The sequence below is a fragment of the Physeter macrocephalus genome, chromosome 2, assembly GCF_002837175.3.
Source record: "Physeter macrocephalus isolate SW-GA chromosome 2, ASM283717v5, whole genome shotgun sequence".
Classification (NCBI taxonomy): Eukaryota; Metazoa; Chordata; class Mammalia; order Artiodactyla; family Physeteridae; genus Physeter; species Physeter macrocephalus.
In genome coordinates, this window is record NC_041215.1 from 138148014 (window position 1) to 138159292 (window position 11279).

General features: G+C 61.2%; 1 protein-coding gene across 1 annotated transcript; it reads right to left on the bottom strand.

Moving 5' to 3' along the window:
- Nucleotides 1-3682: 3682 nt before the first annotated feature.
- Nucleotides 3683-8642, bottom strand: MAB21L4 (mab-21 like 4). The gene is given in 11 exon segments (XM_024124742.1): nt 3683-3762; nt 3765-3774; nt 4574-4884; nt 4887-4928; nt 5808-5991; nt 6117-6494; nt 6620-6775; nt 8156-8360; nt 8362-8416; nt 8419-8546; nt 8548-8642. Coding segments are annotated over 11 exon segments (1644 nt in total).
- Nucleotides 8643-11279: the final 2637 nt, after the last annotated feature.

Here is an 11279-nt window from a genome sequence, read left to right on the forward strand (position 1 = left end):
CGCACTTTGGAGCCCACAGCCGTCCGAGTCACTTACCCTCCGCACTTTGGAGTGAGTATGTCTAACAAGGCATCCAGCGAACTGCTAGCTAACGCTCCCCAGGTCTTCTTCGCAGGATGTAATCAAAACGGTGAACCAGAGTGACGCTCTACAGGATGTCCCAATGATAAAGGTCCATCAGGCTCACGTTGTGACACAGAGCACGAGGATGAACCTGGGGCAAGATCATGAACTTACATTGTTGCCTCTTCCAAGTGAATGCAAATTGTTTCTGATCCTCCTCTCTAAAGGGGGTTCAAGAGAATGCATTTCCCAGACCAGTAGTCACATAGCACGTCCCAGAGGCTGTGCTGTCTGTTCCACTAAAGAAACCACAAAGTACGGCACCTCGGTTGCAGGGTACGACTTGGTTCCGTTTATGTAATCCACTGCCATTCACCACAATCCCAATGAGTTCTTAATTTTTTAATTTATTTTTTAAGACACATTTTTAGAGCAGGTTTAGATTCTTAACAAAATTGAAAGGAAGCGTCAGAAATTTCCCATACACCCACTACCCCTACCGGTATGTAGCCTTCCCCACTGTCAACATCCCCGACCGGCGTGGTATATTTGCTGTAATTAATGAGCCTACACTGACATGTCATAATCATCTAGAGTTTACATTAGGATTCACTCTGGGTGGTGTACATTCTATGGGTCTGGACAAATGTATAATGACATGTGTCCACCATTATAGTATCGTACAGAGTATTTTCACTGCCCTAAAAATCCCCTGTGCCCCCCCCCATTCATGCCTACCCCTACCGCAAACCCTGGCAATCACTGATCTTTTTGCTGTCTCCATAGTTCTGCCTTTTCCAGAATGTCATAGAGTTGGAAGCATACAGTATGTAGCCTTTTTCAGATTGTCTTCTTTCACTTAATAATATGCATTTAAGATTCCTCCATGTATTTTCATGGCTTGATAGCTCATTTCTTTTTAAGTCTGAATAATATTCCATTGCCTGGAAGGACCACAGTTTATTTATCCACTCGCCTACTGAAGGACATCTCAGTTACTTCCAGGTTTTGGCAACTATGAGTAAAGTTGCTATAAACATCTGCATGCAAGTTTTTGTGTAGACGTAAGTTTTCAGCTGCTTTGGTTAAATACTAAGGGATGTGATTGCTAGATCATACGGTGAGAGTATGTTTAGTTTTACAAGAAACCACCACATTGTCTTCCACGGTGGCTGCACCATTTTGCGTTCCCACCAGCAACGAATGAGAGTTCCCGTGGCTCCACATCCTCGCCAGCATTTGGTGCTGTCAGTGTTCTGGATTTTGGCCGTGCTAGTAGGTGTGGAGTGGTATCTCGTTTTAACTTGCATTTCCCTGATGACCTATGATGCGGAGCATCTTTTCATATATGCTCATTTTCCATCTGCATATTTTCTTTGGTGAGGTGTCTGTTAAGGCCATTGGCCCATTTTTTGGTCAGGTTGTTTCTTTTCTTATTGTTGAGTTTTAAGAGGTCTTTGCCTATTTCAGATAACAGTCGTTTATCAGATGTGTGTTTTGCAAATTTCTTCTCCCATTATGTGGCTTGTCTTCTCATTCTCTTGATATTGTCTTTCACAGAGTGAAGGTTTTTAATTTCAGTGACATCCAGCTTATCCACTGCTTTTTTCATGCCTTTGGCGTTGTATCAAAAAGTCAATACCATACGCAAGGTTATTTGGGTTTTCTCCCACGTTACCTTCTAGGAGATTTATAGTTTTATGCTTTACATTTTGCTGTCTGATCTATTTTGAACTCATTTTCGTTAAGGGTGTAAAGTCTGTGTCTAGACTCATTTTTTTCATGTGGATGTCCAGTGATTCCAGCACCATTTGTGGAAGAGGCCACCTTGGCACCATTGTATTGCCTTTGCTCCTCTGTCAAAGATCAGTTGACTATGTATATGGGTCTCTTTCTGGGCTCTCTATTCTGTTCCATTGGTGTATTTGTCTGGTCTCTTGCCGTCTTGATTACTGTAGCTTTATAGTAAATCTTGAAGTCTGATAGTGTTGGTCCTCCGACTTTGTTCTTCTACTTTAATATTGTGTTGCCTTCTGGGTCTTTTTTCTTTCCACATAAACATTACATCAATTTGTTGATATCCACAAAATAAATTGCTGGGATTGGGATTGAATCTATAGACCAAGTTGGGAAGAACTGACATCTTGACAATACTGAGTCTTCTATCCATGAACATGAAATATCTCTCCATTTATTATTACTTTCTTTGATTTTTGTTCATCAGAGTTATGTAATTTTTCTCTAATAGATCTTGTGTATATTTTGTTGCATTTATATCTAAGCATTTCATTTTTGACCCATCTGTTGCTGAGGCCATCCTGGTGAATCACAGTCTTTGAAGGTGGCTCTAAGCCCTGATACTGCACTGGCACACAGTATGTTTTGCTGGACAATTTTGACCATGGGAGTAGGTGGTTTGAAAGGCTTCCCCTTGGCCTTTCCTACCACTGTGGCTCTTACTCCTGCTAAGTAGAGCCAGCCATCCCGATACACCTCAAACAGCAAGGAAATGACCACAGGGTGGGCCTGGACACTTTGTACCCATTACAAATCAGACTGGACCAAGATAATGTCTTCTGCAACCTCCCCTGTCTCATGGCAGGGGGTGGGGGTGGGGTGGGCATCATGGCATTTTTTGGTCTCCTTGTATGAGTGTCAACTCTGGTCCTGAGTCCCACAGCCTTCAGAGAAACTCGCACGTCCTCTCCGTGGCCACAGGTCTTTCTGGAGGAGGTTCAGGGAACTGGCTGCTACATGGACTGGCTCAGGGTTTGCAGGCCCCTTCTCAGGACCCCGGGCTGTGGGCTGTGGCTCAGAATCTGAGGAGTAACGTCACTGAGAGGCAAAGAGAGTGAAGAGTAGAAAATGCCTGCTGGCTAGGACACATGGAGGGTGAGCAGCTCCGCAGGGTGAGAGGCTGCAGGCTGTCTGCAGTGAGGTGATGAGAGAATGCAGGTGGGAAATAGGGCAGAGAGAAGAGATGGAGGGGCTGGCATCAGATGCCAGGAGAAGCCACCTGACTTCACGTGACAGCATCAGTAGCGGCTGGTGGTGAGGCTGCGGATGTTTCCTTCATGAACTGGAAGGTGAGGATTTGGGGGTGAGGCAGGGGGTCATTCACGGAGAATGGAGGAGGGTTGAATTGCCTGTCTACATACAAGCATTTTCTACTTTTATGTTTCCAGGAAAAATAATCTGCCCGCAGGTACACAAAAAGCAGTAGGTACTGTCTCCACTGTGTACAAGCAACGCACTGATGTATTCAAGATCAGATACCGAGATTTCATCACGTGGATCGGTGTACTATGCAGGTGGGGACCAGCTCCCGTCTCACGCGGGTTCTTGGTTTTCAGAGTCTTGATGACATCGTATGGATGGATCAACAACCGTCACGTGAAGTACGTGGCACCTTCATCCCAGGACCTCTGAAGACCCACTGTCCAGCACTCCCAGACTCCCACAGGGCCTTCCCTGGACAGGCTCAGGTGGTCCCAGGGGACAAAGGCCCTCCGCCCTCCCCCCACCCACTCAAGGTGAAGCCCATTCCCTTCTCCAAATGTTCCAGGAGCCTCCATGGGGCAGTGTAGCCAGACGGAGGACGCTGAGACAGGCACTCAGCTCAGCAGTTCTCAGCACCCTGGGTCTCGGTCTTCAGGAAGATGCTCTGCATGGCCGAGATCCAGTCCTCATCCTGGATGTGAAGACCTGGAACTGCGGGTGGGGCAGCACAGAGGGGTCACGGTGACATCTGGGGGCCATGACGGGGCCCCGGGCCCAGCGTGGGCAGCACAGAGGGGTCACGGTGACATCTGGGGGCCATGACGGGGCCCCGGGCCCAGCGTGGGACTTCACACGCTCCCCGGCTTCTGGGCTTTCCGCCTCTGGGTCTTTGCCTGTGCAGCCCTCCCTGCAGGTGGACCTGTCCGGGGCCCTCTCCTCTGGCCCTTCCCTGGATGGACCTGACACAGAGGAAGCCCCATCAGGTGCTGGTTGAGAGCTCAGCGTGCATCACCCCTCCCGCTACCACCACCCCAGCCCCGTGTGCCCTGGAAGGAGGGTGGGAGTTGGCCCTGGGCTACGGGAGCTAGAGGGGACTCTATGGGGTGGGAGAGGGGAGGCCTAGCCCAGCTGGTTGGATCTGGGCACTCAAGGAGGGACAGCTGGCCGACAGCACCTGAACGCCCAACGGGCATGGCCGCTGTGGGGCCCCAGGCTGGGCAGGTGGGGCTCTGAGCACCGGTCCAGTGTGGGTCTGCGGGAGGTTCAGGTGGAAAATGGGGCAGGCGCAGACGGCCCTTGTTCCCAGAGACTGGCCCTGGCTCTCGAGGCCGCCGGTGGTTGGGGGCACGCATGGCTTATCTGACCCCAGCGGGCACAGCTTCCCCCACAGATGCTCTCGCTGCGCTGTCCCGAGGGCTGACCTGACCCACCTTCCTCGGCTCCAGACCAGGGGTCGCGGAGCGGGCCTCCACCCGCACCCACGTGTGACCTGGCCCTGCCCTGCCCCCACCTCGCCCAGCAGGACGCCGGAGTCGGCAGTGACCCAGTAGGCAGGGTCACTGGCGGGCAGCTGCAGGAGGGCCTTGACCCCGCTGCCGACTCGGGGCGGGGGGCTGCGGCCCAGGTGGGTGACACAGATGCGCAGGGAGGCCTCAGGCTGGCCGGCGAAGCGCCCCGCGCGCCGGGAGAGGGCACTGAGGTCCAGGCCGGAGTCCTGCGGCAGCTTCCGCTCGGGGTAGAGGGAGTGGGGCGGGTTCCTGGTGGCCAGACAGCAGAGCAGCACCACAGGCTGGCGGTACACGGCGCCCTGCGGCTCCGCCCGTCCTCGGGCGCCGGGAAGAGCACGCGGCCCGTAGCATCGCCGTCTGCGGCGGGACGGCCGGCTCAGGCCCCCACCACCCTCATACCTGGCCGCCTGCAGCCCGCCGCCCTTACCAAAGCCGTCCCACTCCACCCTGCCCGCACCCACCGGTCCCCGTCCTTCGTGCCACCCCCGGTCCCTGCTCGAGTCCCAGCCGCTCCCTGCCTGCTGCCCCCGCCTGGCGCCTCTCTTCTCCTCAGGGTCCCACACCAGCCTCCCAGGGTGCCTCTCAGGAGATTCTGAGGCTCCTACCCGCCCTCTGGGCTTTCCCCATGTGCCCCACCCTTCATCGAACTCCTACTGATGCCCTGCAGCCCTACACAAAGAGCCCTGTCCTGTGGCACCGTCCCAGCCCTAGTCTGTGTGCCAGGATGCCTGGGCCCAGAATACTTCTGAAGCCACCAGGACGGACTTACCTGCCCCACCCCGCACCGGCGCCTCCTCCTCCCCAGACCCTGAGCCCCCAGCCGGGGTCCATTCCTGTCACAAGGTGCCCTGCTGCACCCTCTCGTTCGCTGAGGGGCCCAGGAGCCACAGTGTGTGCCACCCCACGGGACCCCCTCAGCAGCTGGCACCCCTCAGGGGTGGCGATGAAGGCCTGAGGGGGCGGTGGGCGGGGCACACGGGGACTCACTGCAGAGCCGTCTCCCCTGGCAGCTCGGCCCCCTCTCTGGCCCCGACGCCCGGTGTGGGGCAGCCCCTGCCGCTCTCACCCACCGCTCACCCTCAGCGGAGACCCCAGACTCCCAGCCTCAGCTGCTTCCCCTTCACGGCCGTGCGGGGTGGGGTGGCTCAGGCCCGGTGGCAGGGGCGTGGGGACAGAGGGGCTTCCAGGCCTGGCACCAGCTGGCTGGAGTACCCACTCTGTGCAGCCCAGCCCCACGGTCTGATGGGAGATCTGCACCCAGGCCCAGGGCGGCCTCCGAGGATACTGGCCCCAGGATGGGGAGGCTGGCCTGAGGTGCCCCACAGCCCTGGGCCCGATGGCCACACTCATGAGCTGCAGTGTCACTTCCTGGGAACCCGGAGGAGGCCTCGGACACCTCGGACACGGAGCTCAGTCCGGGCTGTCCGCCGGTGCAGCCGGCAGGAGGGTCCAACCCGGGTGCCCCTGGCCTCGGGCCCTGGTTACAGACACGGGCCCGGTGGAGGCCGAGCGGGTCCGGGGCACCGCCAAGCCCCCCACGCGTACCTTCAGGTGGCCGAGGGTCAGGCCAGGGCCCTTGCCGCCTTCTTGCCAGCTCTCGTGGTTGAGCCGGTCCAGGATGGAGAGGCGGTCCAGGTGACGGCCCTGGAGGGAGCCCAGCACAGCCAGCAGCCTGGTGAGGGGCTTCCAGGCCTGGCACCAGCTGGCTGGAGTACCCACTCTGTGCAGCCCAGCCCCACGGTCTGATGGGAGATCTGCACCCAGGCCCAGGGCGGCCTCCGAGGATACTGGCCCCAGGATGGGGAGGCTGGCCTGAGGTGCCCCACAGCCCTGGGCCCGATGGCCACACTCATGAGCTGCAGTGTCACTTCCTGGGAACCCGGAGGAGGCCTCGGACACCTCGGACACGGAGCTCAGTCCGGGCTGTCCGCCGGTGCAGCCGGCAGGAGGGTCCAACCCGGGTGCCCCTGGCCTCGGGCCCTGGTTACAGACACGGGCCCGGTGGAGGCCGAGCGGGTCCGGGGCACCGCCAAGCCCCCCACGCGTACCTTCAGGTGGCCGAGGGTCAGGCCAGGGCCCTTGCCGCCTTCTTGCCAGCTCTCGTGGTTGAGCCGGTCCAGGATGGAGAGGCGGTCCAGGTGACGGCCCTGGAGGGAGCCCAGCACAGCCAGCAGCAGCCTGGTGAGCAGGTAGTCAGTGGAGAGCTGGAGCCCGGACAGACACACCGTGTTCGGTCAGCACTGGGGCCTTGGCCAGGCGGCCAGGCGGCCGCATCCCCAGCTCATCCCCAGAAAAGACAGCGCTCCCCCCACCCCTGTGGCCTTGCCAGGATCGAAGCTTCTGAGCCCCGCGAGACGGCCCAGACCACGATAGGGGATGGCCTGCTGCACCAGGCCCACCCCCGTGTGCTTTTCGGAAAGTACACTTGAGCCGTCAAGTGTGAAAAGTCCACTTTCCACGTAGCTGCTCAGGCCCCGGAGCATGGAGGGAGGCAGGGTGCCCCCAGGCATGCCCAGCCCTCTTGGTGTGGACAGGGAGGCGCCACTGTGAGCGGCCCAGGGTGAAGCAGTAGCTCCTGGTCCGCAGGCAGAGGCCTGGGTGGAGCCACCCGGCCTGGCAGGATGACATCTCCACTCCAGGCCCCGTTTGGGAAGCCCAGCTGCCCCGCCCCCGGCAGCTGCACACCAGCCGGGCACTTTCATCATCAGCCCCCAGAGGGTGGTCACCCGCCCCAGGTCACCAGGCAGGTCTGGGGAGGGGCCGGGGTTGGCAGCCACCCCTTCTGGGGTTGGGGTCCCTCACATCAGCCTGCAGACAGATGCCAGGCTTCCCCAGAACCCACGGGACGCACCCTGGGGAAAGGTTGGTCCTCTGGGCCCAGGTAGCTGAGGTCCCTACACCACCAAGTGGGCCCGAGCCTGGATGTGCAGCCAGGCCTGAGCTCCAGGGCAGGTCACCGTCCCTCAGGCGGGCTGACCATGCCCACTTGCTGACCTCACGGCAGATGTGAGGGCCAGACGTATGCCGGGTGGCAGCCACCATCGCCACACGCCTGTCCCCTCCCAAGGGAAGCAGGACATTCTGTTTCGGTTCCCAGCCCTGCCACCTTTGCCCTGACCCTCAGGAGGATGGGCTTCTTCACCCAGGGTCTCCGCCCTGCTGGGCCCGGCACAGCCTGGCCCGTTCTTCCAACGCCCTCGAGGTCCAGGCAGTCCCTGCTGGAAGGAAGCCCATACCTTCTGGGTCTGCCAGGGGCACCGCCCACGCCGGAGCTCGCCACCCACCAGATCACATCAACGAGGCAACCAGGGGAGAGACTGAGGCCAGAGCCCTGGCTCACTTGACAGTTTCCGGCCACGGAACCCGCTCAGGGCCAAGACGCCATTAGCAGCTGAGCCATACGTTGAAACAGACCTGTGCACACGTGCACATACGCTCACACACCAACACACAGACTCACATGTGCGCACACGCACACGTGTACGCACACATGCGTTCACTATCCTGCAGTCACACACACATGCACACTGAGGACTCACGCCCGTGTACACAAACACGCGTGCACAGAGGGATCCGGCCTGTACCTGGCGTGAGGAGGCCGTGCAGAGCACGATGGCCACCACCGGAAGGTCCTTGGGGACCTGCAGGACCTTGTTGGGCACGATGTGGCCACGCACTTGGCGCTGCCCTCCGGGGGTGTTGAAGACATTGTCTGTCATCCACCGCTCCAGGCCGGGCCCTTCCCCGGGGACGCCCAGGCGGCAGCATCCAGGCCGGCCCTGTCTCTGCGGTCCTCACCTCCTCAGTCAAGAGGGCCTCTGCGTCCACCCACTGGGGCACCTCCAGGAGGGGCGCAGGGCAAACTGGAAGGCCTCCAGGTCCCGGGAGTAGTCCACGAGGAGGCGGGGGTCCAGGGCACGCACCTGTTCCAGCACCGAGAGCAGCACGTCCTCAGCGCACTGAAGTCCCGTGCCCGGGGCGCCCCCGCGAGCGGATGGCCTGCAGGCAGTGGTGCCACAGGGCCACCTGCACCGCCATGGCTGCGGCCAGGGCTGAGGGCACAGCCTGCATGGACCGCTCTGAGGCCGGCTTTGCGGACAGGCTGGGAAGAGGCGCCTGCCCAGGTGAGCAGCAGGTCCGCAGGTGGGGCCGCAGCTGCCCACGAGTAACTGGCAGGCGGGCGGGGTGCAGCGGGTTAAGTAGCTGAACTGGGCCCAGGCCTCTGAAGTGAGGGTGAGTCGGTCACCAACAATTAGGACTGTCACAGGAGCATTGGGCAGGGGGCAGGGCCTGGCTCCTCCCTCTGTCCCACAGACCCCGCCTTAGGCCCATGCAGGCTCAGGACTTCGCCCCTCCTGGGCCTGGCCTCCCCCTGCTGTGCTGGCCCTGCTGCCCCCCTTTCCACCCTCATCCCGCTAGCAGCAGCCACGGGGCCTCTGTGACGTTGGGGCCTGCCCCCCGCACTGGTGGGACAGGTGGCATCCCCACTGCTCAGACGAAAGGTAAGGCAGGGCTGGGCTGCCCGACACCCCACCGTGGGCCAGGGCTGGGGCTGTTCCCATAGCACCCTGGATATCCCCTCAGGCACCTGTGCCCTCTCAAAGCAGCAGCCTCAAACTTGGTGCCCTCCCAAGTGCCGGTGTGACTCCTGCTCCCTCCCCCTGCAGGCTGTGCGTCCAGCCCCTGGCCCCCAGCCCCAGGCCCCCGGGCCCTGGAGGTGCCCACCTCCCACCCTGCCTGCCCTTCAGCCCGAGAGGAGCTGTCACCACCTGAGCCTGGAGCTGGAACGAGCCTGGTTCCGGGCAAAGTCTCCTTGGGACCGCCCGGCCGGGCTGGGAAGCCTCGCCCTGCCGTCCCCTCCAGCACCCTCCAGCACCTGCGCAGCCGTCTGCCTGCCACGGCCCCTCTGTCTCTACGGGACTCTGACCTGCAGGGAGGGGGCGCTGCTGCAGAGGACCTGGGGTCCCTCCTTCCTGACCCTGACCCTCGGGCATGGGGCCCCGTCTGCACCGTGGCCCCACTGTCTGTGAGTCGATGGCTCTCACATTCCTCCAGCTTCACTTTCCCAAGAACCTCACGATTCCCCTGAAGTTGCCCAGGAGACCTGGCGACACCTTGTGTACCCAAAGCGCCAAGGGGCTCTGAGCCTAGAGGAAGGCCCAGCTCCACGCCCGACGGGCCCCACTAGGTATCTGCTCCAGCTCAGGGCTAGCCCCGTGTCCGGGGAGAGCTCCGCGCTTGGCCCCTGGAGCCCCCTCCCCCCGGCCAGGGACACTGAAGCGCCTGAGGCTGGCCGTCCACTCTCCCTCCTGTGTGGTCTCCTCTCCCTTGCCGTGTGCGTGTCCATCATCACCCTTTGCCCTGCGCCTGTGGCCCCAGGACCAGGCCCACCTGCCCTCAGACGTCTTAGGCACCTTGTGCCCAGCAAGCTCAACGTGCGTCTCCAGTCTGCCCCCAGAGGGTGCTCCCCTCTCAAGGTCACCCCGCTTCTTCCCAGTTCCTCCTGGATCTGCTCCCCCGCCCTGCGGGCACACCTCCACCCAGAGCCACGCCTCCTCAGCCCGCCGCTCGCTCCCCCCGGGACTCCCAGCCAGGGCCCTGAGCCTCCAGAGCCTGCCCACCCAAGGGGAAGGAATCCGACCCCACCGCGCGCCTCTGGTGTCATCCGTCTCCGTACTTCCGTGCTCACAGGGCTCTCTTCCTCCCCTGGCCTGACAGCAGGCCCTGCCTGGCTGACCCCTGACCCCTCCTGTGGCACACTGGTCCCCTGCCAGTTCCTTGCTGCCCCCCCGGGCCTCTCTGCACACGCTCCCCCACCCCTCTGCCCCTGCCCGCTGCCCTGCCGCGCTTTCCCAGACCTCAGCTCTGATCGGAGCCCTGATGAGCCAGGCCGCGCCCTTTCCCTTGCAGCCCCTGGACGGGTGGTAAATGGTCCCAGCAGACGGTCAGCTCCACGCGGCTGGGGCAGGGCGGGCCTCCTCAGTGTGCGCCAGGGCGGGCACAGAGGCCGGCACGCAGCAGGCACTTGGACAATGGGTGGAGGCCCCAGGAAAGCTGGATGTGAGCTCAGCCTGGACCTGCCGGGACCCAGCCGGGAGAGCGGGGAGAGAGACGAGAGAGACGGGGCCCAGGGCGGAGGGGAAGCAGGCGCCCACCCCAGCCGGCCAGGCAGCATTAGACCACGGAGGAGCCACGTACCTCGGGCCACAGCCGCTGGGACCACAGCCCTGGGACCCCAGCGGGGAGGAGCGGGGAGCGAGGGGAGGACCAGACGTGCTCAGCGTCGCGGGCGGATCTGAAGAGCTCCCCGTGGGCCTTGGCGGCCCTGGGCGGGCTGGCCTGCGCGTGCCTCTGTTGCTTCTGTCTCTCGGTGTGGCTCAGGGCAGCACGGGAGCCTGTATTTCAGGAGTTCCCAGAGGTGCTGGGAAAGGGGTCACGCATTCCACCTGAGCAGGCTCGTGAAATGAATCCTGGGCGCACAATGGCAGCCCCTGCGAGGGCTCGGCACAGGTGAGGCACAATCCAGGGGGCGAGGGGTTTGCCCCCGGGAGGACACAGGTGGCGGTCCTGCCCTGGGTGCCCTCCAGAGCAGCCCCTCGGTTGGCCGGCGTCAGACGGAGGAGAGGACTCTGGCCTCGGCGTGGCCTCGCTCCGCCCTGTCCCCTCGGCTCCCGGCCCATTTGGGCCGCATCCCACGTCGCCCACTGT